This window comes from Pristis pectinata, chromosome 27, assembly GCF_009764475.1.
Source record: "Pristis pectinata isolate sPriPec2 chromosome 27, sPriPec2.1.pri, whole genome shotgun sequence".
NCBI lineage: Eukaryota > Metazoa > Chordata > Chondrichthyes > Rhinopristiformes > Pristidae > Pristis > Pristis pectinata.
In genome coordinates this window covers 12583509-12604849 of record NC_067431.1, presented here as the reverse complement: position 1 = coordinate 12604849, position 21341 = coordinate 12583509, and the positions used below count along the sequence as shown (strand labels likewise).

Here is a 21341-nt window from a genome sequence, read left to right as displayed (position 1 = left end):
ACAGTCTCACACTGCTAGCTGCAATTCTGTATCCTCCTTAGAATTCAAGCAAAGCAGGTAAACACTTCTCAGCAACTCCCAATGACAGCACATTGATTTGTCCCTTCAAGGTCTGAATTATGTTGTCATGTGATATCTCAGCAGTAATTCAAGATGCCAACACACTCAGTTATATATCCTGTGTCTCCAACCGATCACCGACAGCAATATCACCTTCCTTCCCTCATGTATTTTTGAGCTCCATTGTCCTTCTCCAATGTTGTGGATCTTAAGTTACAACACCACACGATCTACACACAGCAAAACTTCGATAATCCGTTATCTGGCTCATTAGTTGACATTTCCTGTGGTGCATTTCCACACACCAAGGCCCAGTTCCTGCACTCCCTTTGCACTCACTGGGTTCACTGGAAAGTTTATTATAACACCATGTAACATCTTAAAAATGTGTTTTGGGCATATTAATAGTAATAACATTCATTGGTCCAGAAAATCTGCCAATCCAGCACAAAAACCATAAATATGCTGGATTATCATAGCTTTACTGTACATCCATTACCTGCTATCCTCCTCATTCACGTCTCCACTAATCACCAAATTCAATCTACAACATCTTCAATTCCTATTACTTTTACGCGCAGCAACATCCCAAACGATACGTCTGTGGGTTTCTTTAATGCTGCTGCAAAGTATGCTCAATCAGACCAGCTCTGACATCTTTTAGTCAAAGCAGTCAATTCAAACAAAAACGACACGGCACAACTGAGTATCAAGGTTATACTGTGTGGTTCACTCAGTTCTGAAAGGTAGCCGAACATACATTGCAACTCAAAAGCAATTTGGGACATCCCGAGGAATTACGGGTTACCTTTCCAAAAGAGCAGATGCAGCCTCTTACAGTACTTTAGCAAACATTTTCAACAAAACCCCTGCAATAGAAGGGTGTGTGCGTGTGCGTGTGTGGAAGGGTGGGAAGGGTGGCAAACGGAGGCCACCATTATATCACTCAAACGATGCAAGCTCCCCACTCAGTACCTGAGTCTGTACAATACCAGAGCCACTGCAATCAGAAGCAGGAGTCCAAGTCTCCGCACATGCTCCCTCCTCACTGCAATGATCTGCATGGGCGGCGATCCTTTCTGTGTCAGCAGCTTAAACATTAAGATCAGCAGTTTTCCCAACAGCAGCAGCAGGAGCAGCAATACACCCTCTCCAGCCCAGCGCACAGGGGCGCTTCCGGCTTCCACATAACCCACCCTCAACTGCTGTCCATTGGCTGCCCGCGCACAATGCCTTGTGTGTGCTGCAGGCCAATCCCCGCCCCCTTCCGATAAATCTGAGCTGCCAATGGGCCCCAACCAGATTCCCGTTCTCGCACTTTGATAGGTGAATTAACACATCAATCAACAGTCGGGTACTGTCGCTTGATAGGCGAATTAAGACATCAATCAATAGTCGGGGACTGTCCTGATTGATGGTAAAAGTTGGAAAGTTGTTTACCAGAAGAAGCAGAAAATATCGCGCTGGATGGGAATATAGGAGCGGGTGAATAGGTAAAAATCAAAGCAACTACTGATGCTGGAAATCTGAAATAAGCACAGACAATACACAACGGACCAGGCAGCATCTGTGGGAAGAGAAACAGCTAAATTTTCAGGTTGAAGACCCTGCAATAAGGGGAATAAGAAGGGAAACGAGGAAAGTGGAATACAGTGGGAGATAAGGAGGGAAATAAGGAAGGGTAAATACTAAAAGGAGTAGAATAGACAAAAGTAGTGGAGGCAGAAACTATGGCAAGGTGAAGGGGAGGGTGGTACATAGGAGGAGAATAGTGAGGACAAATTGGGTGTAGGCAATAAGGGGGAAGAAAATAAGGAGGGGATTGGAACATAGGGTGGAAATATAGGCAAGGAGATGAGATGAATGGGAACATTAGTGGAGGGGCAGCAGGAGTGGGAGGAGATTGGAATGAGAGAAGAAGAATGTGGAGAAGGGAAATATGGGTTAAGAGGAAAATTGTGCAGGAGACCATGGTGTGTAAGTGGGGGGGGGGGGATGTGAGAGAAAGAAAATGAGGGAAAGGGAAAATGTGGGCAGTCAGGGTGGGAAATAATATGGGGAAAGGGAGGGGTGACGGAAATTGTAGGAATTAAAAAAGTGAAGGATAAGAGAGTGAAATGGGGGGGAAGAGAAATATGTGGGGTTGAGGAGAAGTGGGGAAAATGTGGGAGAGAAAAGGGAGAAGGAAATGAATGGAGCCAAGGAAGGGGCAATGCGAGAAAGAATGAGCAGTAAAGGAGAGAATGTGTGGAGATAAGGAAAATGAGGGAGAAAGAAAGTGGGCAAGGTAGTGGGGGAGGGGAGAGTGGGAGGAGGTGAGAGAGAGGGAGTGTGGGGGAGGTGAGACAAAGGAAGGGGGTATGGAGGGTGAGGGAGGATGGCATTTGGGGGAGTCATGGGGTTAGACAAGGGTATGGGGATTGGGTAGTCAAGAGGGAGGAAGGGTGGGGATAGGGAAAGGGGATGGTTGGAGGGTGAGGAAGTGGGGTGATAGGGGGTTGAAAAAGGGGAATTGAGAATGGGCGGGGTAGCGAAAGGGTGAGAAACAGTGAGTGGGATTGAGGGATGAGAGCAATTTTGGGAAGAGTGCAAAGAAAGTTAGGGATTGAGGGAGCGAATAGAGTTGGGAGGTGAAATTGTGAGAAAGAATGTGGGATTGGCGAGAGGAACTGTGAAGGGTAGAGAGAATGGGGTATGAGATGAGTTATGTTATCTTATCTAGATATATACTAATCTGCCAAATATAATAGGAAATAAATAAGCTGAGGTGACTTTCTGGAATATGTCATTTTTTTGCCCATTCTTTAGTTTTTGGGAGAAGTCCGTTATGTCTCAGCCTGACTGGTGATGTGTTCTGCCAAGGATCTGGGAAGCTTTTAAATGGAAATGGTTTCAAAGGGATGCTGTTTTAAGAGAGAAGTTCTTGGAACAGTTTATAAGTGGGAGTTGGGGAGGGTGGGATGTGAAGCAGAAGAGAAAACACACATTTAGAACTTTGTGGTGTGGCTTAATGTTCAGCTCTGCTTATTAATGGCAGCCACAAATGGTTGCTTTTATGCTGGAAAGGTGAATTGAATATAATTTCATAGTTTGTTAGCAGAAACAGAATGTATTTGTTGTTTTATTCTTAGATAAAATAGTGCATCATATTTTTCATATATATTATGGGTGTAATGAAAATGTGTATTAAAAAAAGCTGTAAAAACCATTGCAATTGTTCGTGAAACCAAAAAACTAAAATAATTTAAACTATTTACCTAACTACACCTTTGCTATCTGGAAGATCTCACATTCCTAGTAATCCACATTTGAAAGCCATTTTAGAATGTCCTGTGGATGCCACAGGGCACTTCATAAATAAAAATTCCTTCTTTCTCCTTGTCGATAATGCATTCTTTGGGAAAGACATCCTAGAAAGGAGTTCTTCTCTTTATGATTTCAGAGCCCTCCTATGCTTTTCCACTATTACTTCCCCTTTCACATTATTTCAACTGGGAACAACAGTAGGATCAGCAATTCAGCCCAAGTCACTTCTATGAAAATGTTAAATGTTCTTGCTTTACCGCTTTTACTTATGGTGTACTTGTTAATTTTTGTAAGTTATGCCTAAGACTCTACTGAACCTGAAATAAACAATTTCCAGAGTAAGTCCTGGTGCTGGAACCAGAAAAGCCTTGCTAACTATTTACTACTCTTGCTCATGATCCATTGTCTCCAATAGACTACAGCAGGAAGAATTTGAAAAATGAAAGGACAGAAATTGTGTCTTTCAATCTTGGGTTGTGTAAATGATGCAACATAATTACAGAACATAAATAGAGCTTTAGAGCAGAGATGAAGCCTTTTCTAGAAATGTGTGAAGTGGTATTGATTTTCTGTTAGACTGCAGACCCAGCTTCTGGGATAGCACAAGTCTGAGATCATCTGGTATGAAATCATACAAAGTGGAAAGCTGAGTATCAAATCTAGGCCATTGATATTTTGTATGTTGATCATAATGGAGGGAAAGAAAGAGAAAATAATCAATCTAAGGCAACAATTAAGGTACCAGTGCTTCAACTTCAGTGGATGCAATTAGCCCAGTGATTAAAGAAATGCTTGATACTGAACTTCAGTATAGTGGCATGCTTAGGTGTAAGCTTAAAACACAAACTGACCATGGGCAGTCCAAACCCCACCAGAGCCTTAGTACTTATAATTACTTCAATACCCAATCTGACCTGAGCGTCACTGCAAATATAACAGATTGGGACATGTTATTTGATCTTATTTGATCAAGAACAAAGAACACATGTGGTAATAATAAGCCAATCATTCTGACCTGGGTAAAGTACTGGGCAAGAGTGCACACACTGCAAGGTCCAATCTAAACTGATCCCAAATATTTTATCAGTATCTGCACCTGACTCAAGCCCAACACATATATTTGAGTCCTGTTGGGCTCAGTTGGGAGAACCAGATTCTACTTCAGTTTTATCCTTGAAGGGAAGTGAAGCAGAAAATGAAGCAGATTTGGGAAATATTGTGGGCAAATAAAAGAACTTGGTGATGAGAAAGTGAAATAACCTTTTTTATACATAACAGGCAGAAGGACAGCAAGCAAAGTGTTGTTCATCTGGGTGTAGCCATGTTTATCTTTCTCCTCCTGACATCTCCTGCTGATTAGCTGCTGTGGCAAATGAAGGCAGATAAACACAACAAATGCACAGCTCAATATACCATACTCATTCCCATAGATTAAAATTCCCTTAACAAGAGTATACAAGTTATAAAAATTTATCAATACAGAACATAACTGTTACCAAATCCTGGGTTAAAGTATACTACTGAACCTCAGAGGATTACTCTGCTCACATGTAGAACATGTTGCCAACAAAACAAAGTCAGATATATCAAGTTAAAGGTTAAACCCTCTCAATTACCTTCCATTGCTACAGAGGGTATCTTTTTTTAAAAAAAATAACAGTTGTTGTTGAGGTCAGGCAATCATTCGCATGTGGAACAAGTTCTGCAGCGTCTCACAAGCAGGAGCAAGGTCTTTTATGTCTCTGTCTTATTCCAGAAGAACATCTATTTGTAGTATTGGAACGTGTGAAGGTAAGAGGTGATCCACGTGAACATGAACATGTCTATTATCCACTTGAACTACATAGATCAAAGGTTCCTTATGCTTGACGACCTCTTCCAAAATCCACAGGAGCTTTAGATATCTGAAATCCTGGAGTATCACCCCATCCCTGGATAGAACCTCAGGACAGGCCTAGTCACCTTACTATGAGCTCTTGAGTGCTGCAGTTAATATTTTGTAGTTGTGGAAGACAAATTAGGTTTGAGCAAGGCCATCCAAGTGCAAGGTTAACATTCTAAAAACAACACAGCAGGCGTCTTTTCCGTTACTGTGTGTGGTGTGTTCCAGTATGCACAGAAAAACTGAGCTAACTTTTAGGAAGAAGGAATAAACCGAAAATTCTGTTTCGTTCAAGTCTTCATGACAGTTTATACAGCCCACTCAGCTGTTTCATTAATGGCAGGGTGATATAGTGGAGAGAAAATATGGTGGACCCCATTTCTTTTCAGGAAGGGTACAAATTTGTGTGACACAAATCAAGGATCATTTGTGTGATACACAATTTCTTCTTCATCTATCTAATGTAAAGAGATGCCTCAGAAGATTTACAGTCTAGTCAATGGTGGTCAGTTATGTGGGAAGCACTTCCAAACATTTTGAGTGGACGTCAATCACAAAGCAGCATAGTCCAAGTGAATGCAGTTCCATGGTTTAGTTGCCCAGGATTATGGAAGCAGAGGGGATATGTTGATTTCAAACTAACTCATGGGGTTCATAATGATTAACAAAATTTTGTACATCGTGATCAAGTCCTCACCCACGGGAGGTAACTATGTGAGAAACACCAGGCTGACGCTCATGTAGGTCAGATGTAGGGTAACCATTTACTGAACTTTAGAACCTCATAGAACACAGCCTAGATCTGTGGATAGCTGGTCTTTTTTTTAATCAAAAGAAGGACACAGTGTTCCATCTCTTAGGAAGTTGGACCAGTCCATCAGGGTCAGACAAGAACAAACCCATTCTCTTGAGGCAGCAATATCACATGATGACTATCACATGGTCCCATTATGAAATCCTTGAAATATTGTCATTTCCTGTATAATCTTTGCACGGCAGTCAAGAAAGTGCATCAGCATTTGTATGGTCCTGAGATCTCTACTTGATTTCCTAGTTATAAACCAACAAGGTCAAGGCCCAGCACTGCATTCTTAATGCTGCAAGGCTTGGTGTGGCTTGCTTTGGCCCAAATATGGTCAAGAGGAGTTTCTGATCTGTCTGCAAGCTGAATTTTCAATTAGATAATTTTTTGTGAAATTTCTTAACCTCAAAGATTATGCACTGAGCTAATTTTCAATTTCAGCATAATTTTCCTTACTCTGTCTTGGGGTTCTGGAAGCAAAAGTGATTGGGTGTTTTATACTTGAAGGTAACTTCACTGACTCCATGTGGACAAGCAAGTCACAGGGGCATACCCAAGTCATTGGATGGGGCCCACTTGCTCATTAAATTTTCTTTTTCTCTCTCCACAATTGTTGCCTCTCAGTGTTTGCTGCTTTTATGTTATATTCCCAGCAATCACACTATTTTGCATTTGTATCTTTAATTCCTATTTAACGTATCAATGTCTTCTCTCAGTTCTTGTACTTTTTGCTTTCATTGCAAGTAATTGTGATAATTTTTTTTTTTTTCCCCCAATCTACTGCAGTACATATGGAAATGCAACCTGATGGTGTTATGGGTAGGGCAAAGAGCTATTTATTTGCAATAAAAAAAACAGAAGCTGCTGGAGACACTCATCAGGTCATGCAGCATCTGTGGAAAGAGAAACAGAATTAATGCTTCATGCCTAAGATTCTTCATTAGATGAAGTTTTGGTTATTTTGCATTTTGTAAGCTTAAATGCAACTCTCTACAAGCTGCTGAAAAAACACCTGCGCACCTTGCCTGCAATGACCACCTGTAATCTCCAGACTTCTGGTTGGGTCAGAATTCCATGCGAATTGCTTGGTATCTTTAGAGACAAGTTACAAACTCAGTGAGATATCATAGCTGACCTAAAAGTTAAATCTTCATGTGAGAACAGTTGCTTGTGATAAACTTACCTTTGGAAGCCACAGGCAAACTGATCTCAGAGCACGTAATTTAAGAATGCACCAAACTTTAGATGAAGTTTTGGTTATTTTGCATCTTGTAAGCTTAAATGAGACTCTCCACAAGCTGCTGGAAAAACATCTGCACACTTTGCCTGCATGACCACCTGTAATCTCCAGACTTCAGTTTATACGTACAGACGCTGATTACGCGATGACGCAACGGCGCCGTTGCCGCGGCGACGACGTTGTGTAGCGGTCCAAGCTGTCGGTGAGTGTCATGGCAGCGCGTCGGTGCGAGTGGGTTGTGTGTTTGCAGCCGAGGCAACGGGGGGGGGGGGGGGGGGTTTGCTTGCGTTATGAGTTAGTAAATCGGTCGGAGTGAAAGCCGGCCGATCGGTCGTGAAGTTTGGTGAAAGTTAAACCCGGACTCCCGCGGGGAGGATCCCGAAACTCGCCGCCACCTGCTGGCTGCGCCTGCGCACTAGCTGTCCTGGTGCTGGAGAGGGTCAATGGTTGGGTTGGGGACAAGGTCCAAAGTGTCCAACGCAAAAGATAAATCACTGCCAACCTTCACTCCAATGTTCTACTGAATTGAGAAATGTCATCTACAAAGCCGGAATTCATTGGAGCAAAGGTTAATAGATTTCAGAGTTCTGTGCGAGGTTTAGGTTGGGTGAACACGGGGAAGCTGTTCCCACCAGCAGGTGATTCAAGAAGCAGGAGGCAGGGTAGGCAAAACAAAAATACAAGAAAGATGTTGTGAAAATAAAACTTTGTTTTGTAGGAAATCCTTGTGGATCTGGAAATCCTTTCTCACAAAGCCAAAGTAAACATCACTGTGCAGTTGAAAATTGACTTAACCTGGAGTTGAGCAACATTACAGCCATTTCCTGGCTGCTTAGTGGCTGGCAGGATATTTCACCCTGACCTTTTCAAGGGATTTTTAATAGCATTAGAAACATCTATCTGATATTTTAACATTAATCCCCCTAAATGATGTCAACAGTGCAATGTCATTGTGATTTTAAAATTCGCTGTTCTGAAAAACAATAATTTTGTTTCTTCATGCTTCAATCAGCTTTTACTAGCCCTTTTTTAAGGGTCAGCATTTAAACTGAATGCTTTGCCAGGCTTCTCCATTGCATACTTATGAATGATTTGGATGTGAACGTAGGTGGCAATGATTAGTAACTTTGCGGATCACACCAAACTTAGTGGTGTGGTGGACAGCGAAGAAGGCTGTCCAAGGCTGCAAAAAGATCTAGATCAACTGGGAAAGTGGGTCAAGGCATGACAGATGGAATTTGACTCACTCAAATGCAAAGTGATTCATTTTGGGAAGTTAACCCAGGGCAAAACATTCACAGTGAATGTCAGGGCCCTGGAGAGTTTTGTAGAACAGAGAAACCTAGGGGTACAAGTACATAGTTCCCTGAAAGTGGTGACACAGGTAGACAAGGTGGTGAAAGAGTATGGTATGCTTGCCTTCATCAGACAGGGCATTGAGTACAAGAGTTGGGAATTTATGTTATAGCTGTAGAAGATGTTGGTGATACCGCACCTGGAATATTGTGTGTCGTTCTGGTTGCCTTACTATGGGAAGGATGTGATTAAGCTAGAGAGGTTGCAGAAAATACTCACAAGGATGTTGCTGGGAATTGAGGGCTTGAGTTATAAGGATTTAAGGGGGACCTCAGAGGCAAGTTTTTCAAACAGAGGGTGGTGGATATATGGAACAAGCTGCCAGAGGAGTTGTTGATAGAAACAATTGTTTAAAAATTCCAGTGTTTAAAAAAAACACTTGGTCAAGTAAATGGATACAAAGGTTGAGAGGGATATGGGCCAAAAGCAGCAAATGGGACTACCTCAGGAATACACCTTGGTCAGCATGGAAGAATTGGACTGAGGGGCATGTTTCCATGCTGTATAACTCAATAACTTGATGTACGCACCAGCCTCACTGTTTACAAACTGCTTTCATATGATGCTGAACCCTCTTGGCATCTTCAAAGGCTTTTCTGCATGCCAAATGGACTCCCAATGAGGATTTGCCTGTTCTTGCTGATAGCATGGAGATAGTATGGACAACAGGCATCAGGAACCTCACAGGTACTACATGGGAGGAGGAATAGAAGAGCCCATCACCTTAGCCACCCATATTTTACAGTGTCCTGTGCTCACAACTAGACTTACCCAGGAGTGATATCTTCACAGGCACAGGCCAGGTTTCAACAAGGTGCTCCTACTTGAGACTGGTGACCTTCTGCAATCTCAGATACAGGCTTGAACGTGTGCCTGGACTGCTGTGTTAGTGGAGTCAATGTCACAGTTTTTTTTTCCAGCTTTATAGCTGCAGGATATTCCAGCCTCCTGTGATCAGTGCCGCATCTTATAGTTTGCTGCATGATACTGCAGTAAGGAATATGCTTCCTGTGGCTAATGTCTCCAACAACCTCTTCATTTCTCCCTGAGCCCTCTCTTACATTTTGCAACAATGCATTGTGTGAAAGTGCTTTTTTCCTGATTTACTTTAATCACTTGGCTTGAATTGTTGGACTCTCTCCAAAATTCTCCTCTGGAGGTAAGAGTTGAGGTGGGGGGAGTACTGGGCAGATGGAACCAGGTGAGGGAGGTTGGGTCTAGGTAATGAGAGGGGAGCTATGAAAAATGTGAACAAAGGGAGATAGACCCTGGGTAGACTGGTGGGAGTGGGAAAGTGAGTGGGTTACCTGAAATTGGAAAATTCAATGTTCATACCATTGGGCTGTTGGCTATCCAAGAGGAATATGAGGTGGTATTCTTCTAGTTTGCATTTGGGCTCACTGTGGAAATGGAGAAGGCCAAGGACAGACAAGTCATTATGGGAATGAGAAAGAGAATTGAATTGACGTGCAACTGGAAGCTCAAGATGGTCATTGCAGTCAGAGTTACGGTCACTTAGTCTACGCTTGCTCTTGCTATTGTAGAGGAGGCCACATCACAAGCACCAAATGCAGTCAAGCATGTTATTGGATTTTTGCTCTAAATTCCAGTATCTGCAGTCTCTTGCTTCTCCCAGCTTTTATATTTTTTTTACGAGAGGAAGCTAAGCAATTAGTCTAATTGATTTTTTTCCCCCTTGTACCAACTAACTATGTGATATGCTGCAGAATTTTAGTTACAAATATTTTGAAGGCCAGGGCAGAGATGTGTTGCAAGTAGCATTTTGTTTGATGGAGCAGGTATGCTGTTTGAAGTGTACCCTAAGATGTGGTGGTTTCACTGTCTGATTCACCCTCAGACATTGGCTAGGAAGAATGAAATTAATAGCTAGAAATCTGAGTTGCAAATGGAGTCTAAGATCATTGGCTTCAATCTTCCCAATAGTTGCAAAATTTTTGTCTAATTCACTACAGAAGGGATAATGTGACAAACTGGATTTGGCAGAGGATTCAACAGATAGTGGTGAGGCAGTTCCGGGGCGTTGTGTTGAATTTTACATATCTTTGTATTATGTTACCAAGGCACAGCATATAGATGATAAATGAGAGAGAATACAATAGATCTTGAGGGATTCTAGACTCCAGACTAGCTGGGGCAAGTAAAGCCATTGCAGAGTTTCTAGCTACAACCGTAGAGGAGAGAAAGAAATAATATAATGACGGTTCTATTTAGCTGGACAAAGGATGTGAGGCATTGGAGGAAAATTATATGGTCAATCATATCAAAGGTTGCAGACAGGACAGGAAGGATGAGGATCTAATTTGGTACCTTGATAAGGGTAATTTCAGTGTTGTAGTAGGTGATGAAAGCCAGGAACCAAAGATATCCCATTGAGTTTAAATGCATTTTATAAAGAAAGGGTTAAGCATTGGTGCATTGGACAATGTCATTCACCAGTTAAAAAGACACAAAAATCTTTCTGCAGAAAACTTGTGTAAAATTGTATCACAGTGGTAAAAGTAAGATGATGACTAAGTGCCACATTTCCTTCTTAGAAAATTCTACTTTTGATTTTAGCTTTGTGGTGTCTTTGTTTTGCAGATTTTCATCTAAATGTATATTGAACCAATGTAATAAACTTCTCTTTTTCATATCTAACAACAGTGAGACCACCATTTCTTTTACATTGTTATATCCAGCAGATGATGCTCTGGATTTTCGATAACAGTAACCTTGTTTACTATGAGCAGGTATTGATCTGACCAAGAGAAAACACTGAATGTGATGGGTGATCGGCATTTAACTCAACGAACACTCTACTCTTGTCAAAACTGAATACTCTTGCAGGATGTCACCTAAGTTTTCAGAGCATGATTTCATAACTTGCAGAGCAAATTTAATCAAATTGAAGGTACACACTTCTAGTCTGAAATGTCATGAACATTTTCACATTATACAGTGTCTACCAATTAGGAAGTTATTATGCCAGTAATGTTGATACTTGTTTCAATAAAATAATCGCAAATTGCTTAGTAGTCATAGGTTGACGACGTGTGCTTGTGATGTTGACATTTCATGCTTGTAAGTTTAGTGATGCTATTTAGATTAATGCACTGCCAGATGGAGTAGTGGTCTATAATTAAGCATAATGCTTAGTTTCAGTTGCATAAAGTAATGTACCCCATTCGTGATTTGGCAAAGGTTATGCAAATTTCAAAGGTTCAAAGTTGTGGAAATGGCATTATGAGTTGGTTTTGAACCCACTGTGATTAAAAAAAACTCTTAATAACATCTTTTTGAGTTCCTAATGGTTATAACACCTCCACATAAACCTTAGAATTTATGTTTGCAAATCAGTATGAAATTGTTGTTCTCCTTCAGAGAGGACACAAAGATCATATAAGAAAAAGGAGGAAGGAAGTTATTGGTATACTGGTAAGGGAGGTTCCTTTTATGACTGTTGCCAAGGTACATTGTGAGGGTTGACTGGAGTGAACCCAAAAATATCATGCTTGTACAATTTTACAGATGTAAAGGAGGTTCCTTTTATGACTGTTCATACCTCAGTTGTTTCTTTTATTTCCCTAGAATGTCACCAGAGGAAGTCAGGTAACAGACTTTTCACTTTTTTTTGTTTAAAATTTAATGTTAGATTCCATTACACCAACAGAACTATAGAATCATTTCTTAAGTAAGGTATGGTGATATTTATGATAAAACTCAAGGAAACAAAATTGATTTTTTTAATAGGAAGAAAAACCAGGTAATCTGGAAACAACAAACCAATTGGTATCTCAGAAGAGAACAGCCCAACTAACATTTCATTTAACCCTTGATAGAACTGACAGATGTTTGTGTCTATGATTGAACCTTCACTGGATCAAAATGTACTAAATTTTGATGATTCCAGAGAGATTGTCCTCCTCGATAGTCAGTTTATCTCAGACTTCCCACTAATGTATTGAAATAGGGAAACCAGAGATGTGCTGGAAACCTGTGTCCTCCTGCTCCACCAGTGGACTCACCACCAGGTCCAGCGGTGAAATACAAAGCCCTGAGCTGACAGGGCAGATACATTTGCCTCCAGCCCCACAGCTGTATGCCAGTCTGCACCCACACACTACATTCTTTCCATGGCTGCATTTACTTGCTGTGGCTCCATGGGATCGATTGACCCACAGGACTAGGTGCTGCAATCCTGTCATGAATCATAATGGGCTGCAAGTGGTGACAAGGCTTCAGATAATGGATCCTGAGGCCTCACTCCCAGAACATTCTAATAACCTTACTAATAACTCAGGGTTGAATAATCAGAAATATTTCAAAGCAGTTCAAATAGATTAAAATAATTCAGATATTCTGGTGAATGGTTTTCTACTCTATATATTAAAATAAAAGCCAATGTAGGCAAAAGTACATGTGCCTGAATGTGAGGAACACTCTAAAATCTAAAGTTATCTATTCTGGTAGAGTGTTGTAAATATCATAAGTGATATGATATTTAAATGAAAATATGCCTTGTAATTCATCCTTGGTTAGTAATGCTAAAAGCACTATATGATGGTGGCAGCAGGTTGAAGTCAATGGGACTGAATTTTGGACATGGTGTGTGTACTTTACCACAACTGACTGGAATGAATTTCTGACATGCTGGGTTCAAATGTTAGTCTGTTATTTTTAATCACTATTTGAATATGTTAACAATTTAATCTAGGGAACATTCAGCAGATCAGGTAGCATCTGTGGAAAGGGAGATAGAGCTAACGTTTCAGGTCGAAAACCTTTTGATAATTGATGGGACTGACAAAGGGTCTGACTTGAAACATTAACTTTGGTCCCCTTTCCGCAGATGCTGCCTGACCTGCTAAGTGTTTCCAGAATTTTCAGTTTTTATTTCAGATTTCTAGCATTGGCATTTTTTGTCTTGATTTTTCATAGTTTAATTTCTTTGCATTTTACCTATATTCAACAGCTGAAAACAGTTAAATCATTTGCCTGCAACATTACCCAAGACGTGACTTTTCCGATGCATATGATGAAATCAAGAGAATCCTCTTCATGTAGACATTATTTCTGATCTTTCTCATGAATTAGTCCTGTATCTTTACAATGAACAATCAATAAAACTACTTTACCATCAAGAATATGATACCAATGGATAAAAAGAGGAATCCAACACGGAGGAGAACACAGTTTAATCCAGGGGCTTGTATTCAACTGAAAGAGGTGCCAGAAGAGCCACTTCCATTGGAGGAAGGAGATAATTTTCACTTAAGTTTATATGACTCATTGGAATCTGATTCTGACAGTTTAATTCAAGAGCAGCAATACCAACAAGAGCTGAAACATCGCATTCAGGAAAATGAAGTGGTATTTCAGAAGTTTGACACTGAATTTGATACAGAGAATGGAGATGATGACGACCAGGATTTGTACGATAGTCTGGAAGAAGCAGAAGTTGAAAATGAGTTTGATGGAAGCAAGTTTGAACCGGAGCACAAGGGTAGTGAAAAAACAAGGTAATTGTTATTTTTGAAAATGCATTTGAATGATGTGTCTTCTACTAGTCACCTCTCTCTGTCTTCTCTGCTAGATCTAGCATTTTGGACAATTCATACTAAAGTACAGGAAAAATATAATGTCCATAGCTACAGATTGTCTACCATAATATTACAAAGAAAGAGAGACCATTTATGAGTTATGGGGAAAATTTATCTTTGAAATAGAGAAGGTGACATAATAGAGAAGTTTTTAGGATGATGGGCTTTGATTAATAGAGAATAGCTATTCCTTCTGATGAATGATCCGATAACCAGAGGTCATAGATTCAAAGTAATTGACAGGAGAACTAGAGAACTTTTTGTTATTTATTGGGATCTAGAACATTCTACCAGGAAGAATAAGTAGTGGAAGCTGATAGATTAAATATCTGAATTTTAAAAGGCAGTTGAATAGGTACCTGAAGATGATAGATTTGCAGCATTGCAGAAAAAGAAAAGAATGTGGAACTAAATATGTATTTTATCTAAAAACTAATGAAGAGATGATGGGCTAAATTATCTCAGTCTGGTCTATAAGTCTGTGTGATTCCAAGAATGAACTAAACTTGATAGGAGTGTACGTAATCATTTTGAGTTTAGATAAGATATATGGAATAAAGCTATTCTTATCAGTGCATGGTTCAAGCATCAGGATTCACAGAATGAGAGAGATGGAAAAAAATACAGAAGGAAGGTGGTGAATTTTTCTTATATAAAGGGAGTTTGTGATCTGGAACACTACCTCTAAAAGTAGTGAAAACAGTCATTCAGGAATTTAAAAAGGGAATTAGATGGGCACTTGAGGGAAACTAATTTTCAGAGCTATAGCTCAATGGGACTGATGGACCTCTTTGCAATGTACCAGCATAGATTCAATGGGTTTGTTGCCTTCCTTCTGTGCTAATGTTTCTATGATTCTTCCTGGGCTATGGTGCTTGTGGCACAGTAGGGACTTTACTGCTCCATCCAAGTAACCAGTCATCGAGATTCCACATTGCCTAGGCACAGCCAATTGCATATCATTTAACCTCCCTGCCCAAAGCTGCCTTCATGTCATAACATGAACTGTACCTAGCACATTACTCTCTCATTATTTATGTGTTGATTAAAGTATCCTCTTGGCTTATACTCAATCTTCTTTGCATAGCATGTCCTATGCATTTCTGGCCACTGGTTCTGAGTCGTGTGACCTTTGGTCTCAACATTAAATATTGGATACTGGCCTAATACTTTTTTCCTCACATCCCATGACTCATCCCTTTTCCATTGTTTGTCAAATTAATTTGTTTAGAACAAAGGATCATTTAACTTCATTGCTCTTATCTTGGTATACGTCTTGTCAGTTTTAGGTACAGCTCCTCACCTTTCACCCCATTATTGTTAATGTTTGCTTTCACCACTCTTGCCAATAATTTCCTGATTTTCCTATGAATATAAACCTTAGAAAACTGATTTTAGGCTTCATTTTGGTGGGTTTGCCATTTCTTGTCTTCACTTATTGTTCGTTGATAATTTTATTCCCTCCCACTAACTCAGAATGATTGTATCATCTCTGTAGCTGCCCTGATAATCATTTAGTCCACAACAGTTCAGGGGAGATAAGCCTCAGACACCTTTTTCCCTAATCATCAAGACGGCAAAGAAGAATATTGTAAAAAATGGAAACAGCACTTGTTTATTCTTTGTCTTTTTCTACCTTCAACCCATGGCTTTCAAGTTCATCATGCTTAGCATATTAACTTCTTATTGTCTCACTCATCATGTTGGCTGAAATAAAGAATGTGTACAGGTTTGAGCTGTAGCTCAAAGCTGTACACATTCTTTATTCAAGTCACAGGCTTATATGGAGAGGATGCACTACCTCTTCCACCCAGTAAGGGGCAGAGGTGGTCTGTTCTCCACAGAAGAGTGAGTAAATATTAAAGACAAGCTGTTTTTTTTATTGGTTTTACTCAGATGTCATAAAATAAAACACTTCAGCATTTATTTACACTCTAATATGGTCATTTTTCAATTAATAAAAGCAGATGCAGAAGCACTGTAAGCTTCGTTAGGGATAGAATTTCCAAACTAGAAATTCATTTGGACGTCATCTCAGTTTTCAGATCCAATATTTACTTGCCGGAATTATGAAATGATATAACCTTAGTGCAGTTAAAAATCTCCTTAGTATACCTAGCAAATTTATCTTTCTGTTGTAATGAGACATTTACTATACAAGGTAAGTAATTATAATTTAAAAGCAAAAATTCAATAATTGCAGACTGTCTCAGGACATCCTTAAGCCATGAAAGACACTTTATAAGCACAGGTCTTTATTTCTAAATATACAAAGTATTCATGTTCAGAAACACAAACACATTAAAGTTTTATGTAGCTTTAGTATATGGACTTTGTAAGCTTTGGTAATGAGAATGATACATATTAAGTGAATATTGCAGAATTTTGCAAGCGGTACCATTTTATATGATGGTTTTACAAATAATTTGAGATTTTATGCTTTCAATTAAATGCATTCTCTTTACTCAATGAAAACACTGTCTAAAGCATAAGACTAAATTTAATGGTAAGTAATAGTTACACATGCAGTCAGAGGTAAAAAAGTTTTACAAAAAAGAAATCAGTTCGGCATTAGGAAGTATGAATTCTAGAAACTGCTCTTGATATAAAGTATTATATTAACTTCAGATGTGGTCACGATGATGATGATGAGTGTATACGATAACTACTTTTCTCCTCCCTCAGATTGATAAATAGGGAGATTGTTGTGCACTAGTACACATAGGCATGTGTTAACCCTGTGAACAATTTGGCTGACATAATTGCTCATCAAGGGGGTAATACAGCAATTCTAATCTCAATGTTTCACAAAATAATATGATTTTGGATTTCATTTTTATGTGAGCCATCTGCCTCAAGGAAACCTCCAAGCAGCCATGTAGGAAGGATCTCACTGTCAATATCCATCAAAGTCACCATAGACTTTAATCATTATGTCTTAAGTTCCTTCTAGGCTAATATATCAGACATTGTTTTGCCAGTGGTGATAATAAAGAGATGATTAACAATTTATTCAAGAGGACTAATAGCTTGTCTTTTATCACACAAACCACCAGAAGCAGCATTTCCATTTCAATTCCAATGCTCAATTCCATCAAATGTTGTTTCAAACAAGAATCTTTTAGCAGTCTTAGAATCACAATATATTGTATGTGATATTTCTCAAACTATATATGCCTATATGTTAATGACTAAATAGAGACAAAACAAAAATTACGTGTTTTTTTTTCTGGTGTTGCTCTTCTGTATCTTGTTGATATGAATATGCTCTGCACATGAAGTATAACCAAAGGTTTCCTTCTACATCTTGTTCTGGTGTGCTCTTTTGTATTATGAGGCATCTTGTCTAAATGAATAGGACAGATTTTTTTCAAACTTAAGTAGCATTATGAAGAAGTTATCCATTTTATAGATCATTATGTCTGGTTCACCTAAGTTGATAGAGGAATTTATGGGTAAAGCTGTTTTTAAAATGTTTAAAATTCTCCCAATTTAAATAAAACTGCAATTCTCCATGAGATTTGCCACATGAGGTAAGTTTTCAGAACACATTTTCCTCATTACACAGTTTTATCTTTGATTAATGATATAATGATAGCAAAAAATGATTTGTGCATTGGGAGGGTATGCTTGGGAAGGATACATTGGCATTTTAAACTCCGATTAGATCTTCCCCTAACAGATTTCATGATGTCAAGCACTCACCCCCACCACCCCTCCCACATCTCCCCAAGTGGTTAAGTTGTGCATGGTACATTCCTATGCTTGCTCTTTATATTAAGCTCATTGTACTTGGCACTGCCTGAGTAGTAGATTGCTGAAAAGTATGGTCTTTGTATCCTTTTTTTTAAGTACGTTTACTGCTTGATAAATACCATGGCATTATTTTGCATCCTGGAAATCTGTATTTGCTGCAGAACAGCTCCTTAATATTAACTGCTGCTCAGCCATGGTTTTGCTGGAAGCCTGGCATATTGGTGTTTAGCATTCACTATTTCTTATGGATACTTTTACTCACCACAGTTAGTAGGGATTGTGAAGGCAATTATTTCCAAGTCTAAAATGTACTCTAATTTAGAAGATATAACATGAGATAATATAATTCTTCAAGTCTGAAATGAAACATGAAAAGCTTGTAAATGTGCAGCAGATCAGTCAATCTCTGAATTAAATGTTAATGCTATATCTTCCTCTTCATCAAAGTTCTGATAAGTTCACTTGAATCATCCTCTTTAAACTGTTAATGTTACCTGCTAAGTATTTTAAAACATACTCCCCATGAGAAATCTTACCAAGTTCCTCTCCCTACCCTTTCTGTAGAATGTTGTACATTACATCAGGGTGATAATAAATAAGAATATTGAGCACACAACAAAATCTTTGGTTGAGGATGACTGAACAACAGCTAAATTAATTGTACAATAATTGAAAACTGTAAAAATTTGCCAAAGAATAGCCTGACACAGTTGTGCTCAGAAATCATTCCTTATAGACAATGTTCCAAATTCCTCATCACAATCTTGGGGTATATCTTGTCCCACCAGAGGTTGCAACACAGTGGTATACATGTGGGATGGATAGCCCAGTAGTCCAGATATCTTGAAATCTCATGGATCAGTCAAACATGAGCAAGAAAATCCCCTCCTGATTACCACCTATTGCCCTCCTTCAGCTGACAAATCAGTGCACCAAAAGCAGCAAGGACACAGGGATTGTACCTTGAGTGGGGGATTTCAATGTCCATCAACAGGAGTTGACTAGTAACACTAGAAATGCCTGAACTGGCTGAGACTTTAAGGTCATAGCTGCAAACCCAGGACAGTGGCAAGTAGTGACTGAACCGACAGGAGAAGTATTGAGTTAACCAACACAGGGGTTACATTTAATTGACTTCGTCTTCACCTGCAGCAGATGCACCTGTCCATGATAGCATTGGTAGACGTGATCACTGCAGAGTCTTGTTTTCATACATCGGTCACTCTCTATTGTGCTAAATGGGATAAATTCAGAAAAGATCTGGCAGCTTAAAACTGAGCAACCATGAGATGCTACGCACCATTAGCAACAGTAGAAAGGTACTTCAGCACAATCTGTAGTGTTGTGGCGCAGCATATCCCTCATTCTACCATTACTATCAAGCTAGGGTATCAACTGTAGTTCAGTGAGTGCAGAAGGGTCTGCTGAGAGCACCAGGCACATATACAAAATGACAAAGTGCCAGTCTGGTGAAGCTGCAACACAGGATTACACCCACGCTAGGTAGGAAAAACAACGTGCAATAGGCAGACTTAGGCAATCTCACAACCAACCATTAAATCAAAGTACTTCAATCCTGATACATTTAGTCATGACTGGTGGTGGGAAGGGAAGGTTCTGAGAATATCTCCATCCTCAAAATGGTGGGGTCCAACATGCGTGTGCAGGAGATAAGGCTGAAGCATTCCCAACTATGTTCATCCAGAAGTGTCATATAGATGCACCACCTTGGCTTTGTCCCAGATCTCCACCATCACAGAAGCCAGCTTTCATCGAATTTGCTTCAGCCACATGATATTAAAAAAAAACTGCTGGGCACCCTGGATCCAATAAAGGACATTTGACCAAATATCACTCCAGCTGTAGTACTGAACACCAGTGTCACAACACTGCCACCTACTGGTCAATGTGCTTAATCAACCACCCAAAACATTTATTCCCTCCATAACCACCATGCAGTGACTTCAGTGTGAACCGTCTACAAAAGGCACTGCAGTTACTTGCCTAGGCTACTCTGACAGTTTGTAGGTTCTCCTTCAGGCTGCACACTATCCAGCTTGGGAATACATCACTAGAGCTAAATCCTGAAATTCCTGAGTCTCACAAGTGTGAGAATACTCTCTCTAGGACTGCAGTCATTCAACAAGATGGCTCAACATTCTCATTTCAAGGACAAGGCAATAAATGATGACGTTACCAGTGACATCCAGATACAGAAAAATAAGAAAAGGAAATAACGAAGCAGTTTCTGTTGAAACATTTCTCATAAGGATACCTTGCTGTCAGAATGGATTCTTTCAAGCGATAGTAATGGCTAATCATTCTGAATGTGAACTTCACAAGGTTTATTTCACTACATGATATCCAAATTGTCATATTGTGTAACCAAAGTTGCTGTATTGAAACAAAATGAGTGTAAAGTGCTCCTTCGTGGTCTACTGTGAAACGAGGTTGAATCTTTTTGTTACCAATTGAATAAAAGGTTACCCAAACAATTGATAAAGAACACTTTTGTTTCTGGATGTGCAAGAGATGCCGAACAAGTGTTTCAAATTCCTGGTCGACTAACGAGGTTACTGCAAGGGTCTCAAATCTATGCAATGATATTTGCGTAGTCTAATGGACTACATTATTAGTGCTCATCATGGTCACATCAAATAAAACAAAGTATCCATTTAATATATTACAGCTTCTCAAATACTGCATCAATCAGTGTGAGAGGCTGAATAGGAATGGTTTCCTGATAATTACACCTCATGCACTTAGGTATCATTTGCAATAACTGGGACTCTTTGCTTTTCAATATGGATATGCAATGTTATTAAACATATAGCTTCCATTTAGTTTTCTTTTAAAACTGTTAATGCATGTTGTGTTTATGGCTACATACTTTGCTGAAATGATATTTCCCGAAGAAACTGATATATGCAAACACAATTTGCATTCAATGTGGGCCATGCAAAGGAAAGCAGACTTAAATAGCAAAGAATGCCTGTATTATTTAAAGCCATTATACTTCGAGAGTTTTGGAACAACTCATTGTATTGAATGTTCCTGAAGACTTTGTTGGAAATCTTGAAATTACTTTTGCTGAACTTTAAAGAGAAAGTTGCCTATTGTGAATAAGACATTAAAAACTGCTTGCATTGCAGATTTCCCTGGGTGATAAAAGTGTGAACTTAAAATACTTTATGAATAACCAGATAATGTTTCACCAGTAGGCAAAGAAAATCATTTTCATTGTGATGCATCTGAGAAACTTGTACGACATGTACACTGTGTCCACCGTAAATTTCAGCCAGCAGATTGGACTATCTGGCAGTCATTCTTGGCTTCTCA

The 21341-nt window shown here is 39.5% G+C and overlaps 2 protein-coding genes and 1 long non-coding RNA gene across 4 annotated transcripts in view; 1 reads left to right on the top strand and 2 right to left on the bottom strand.

Moving 5' to 3' along the window:
• The window catches only part of glb1l2 (galactosidase beta 1 like 2), a 67298-nt gene extending 66002 nt beyond the window's left edge, over positions 1-1296 (bottom strand). Inside the window, exon 1 of one of the 2 annotated variants that reach the window (XM_052039661.1) lies at positions 1036-1296. In XM_052039661.1, the coding sequence (XP_051895621.1) occupies positions 1036-1160 (125 nt within the window). In that variant the 5' untranslated portion in view covers positions 1161-1296. The remainder of the gene's footprint in view (positions 1-1035) is intronic. The other variant, XM_052039662.1, reaches the window with a different exon arrangement.
• A 5410-nt stretch (positions 1297-6706) lies between these two features.
• On the bottom strand, positions 6707-7368 carry LOC127583730 (uncharacterized). Its single transcript, XR_007958294.1, has 3 exons — positions 7234-7368; positions 7071-7142; positions 6707-6943 (listed from the first exon to the last, which is right to left on the bottom strand). It is a non-coding gene; the product is annotated as an uncharacterized LOC127583730 (long non-coding RNA).
• A 4865-nt stretch (positions 7369-12233) lies between these two features.
• LOC127583572 (jhy protein homolog) overlaps positions 12234-21341 on the top strand; it is a 42910-nt gene continuing 33802 nt past the window's right edge. The window contains exons 1-2 of the mRNA XM_052039693.1: positions 12234-12255; positions 13619-14165. Of these exons, the coding sequence (XP_051895653.1) occupies positions 13792-14165 (374 nt within the window). The 5' untranslated portion in view covers positions 12234-12255; positions 13619-13791. The remainder of the gene's footprint in view (positions 12256-13618; positions 14166-21341) is intronic.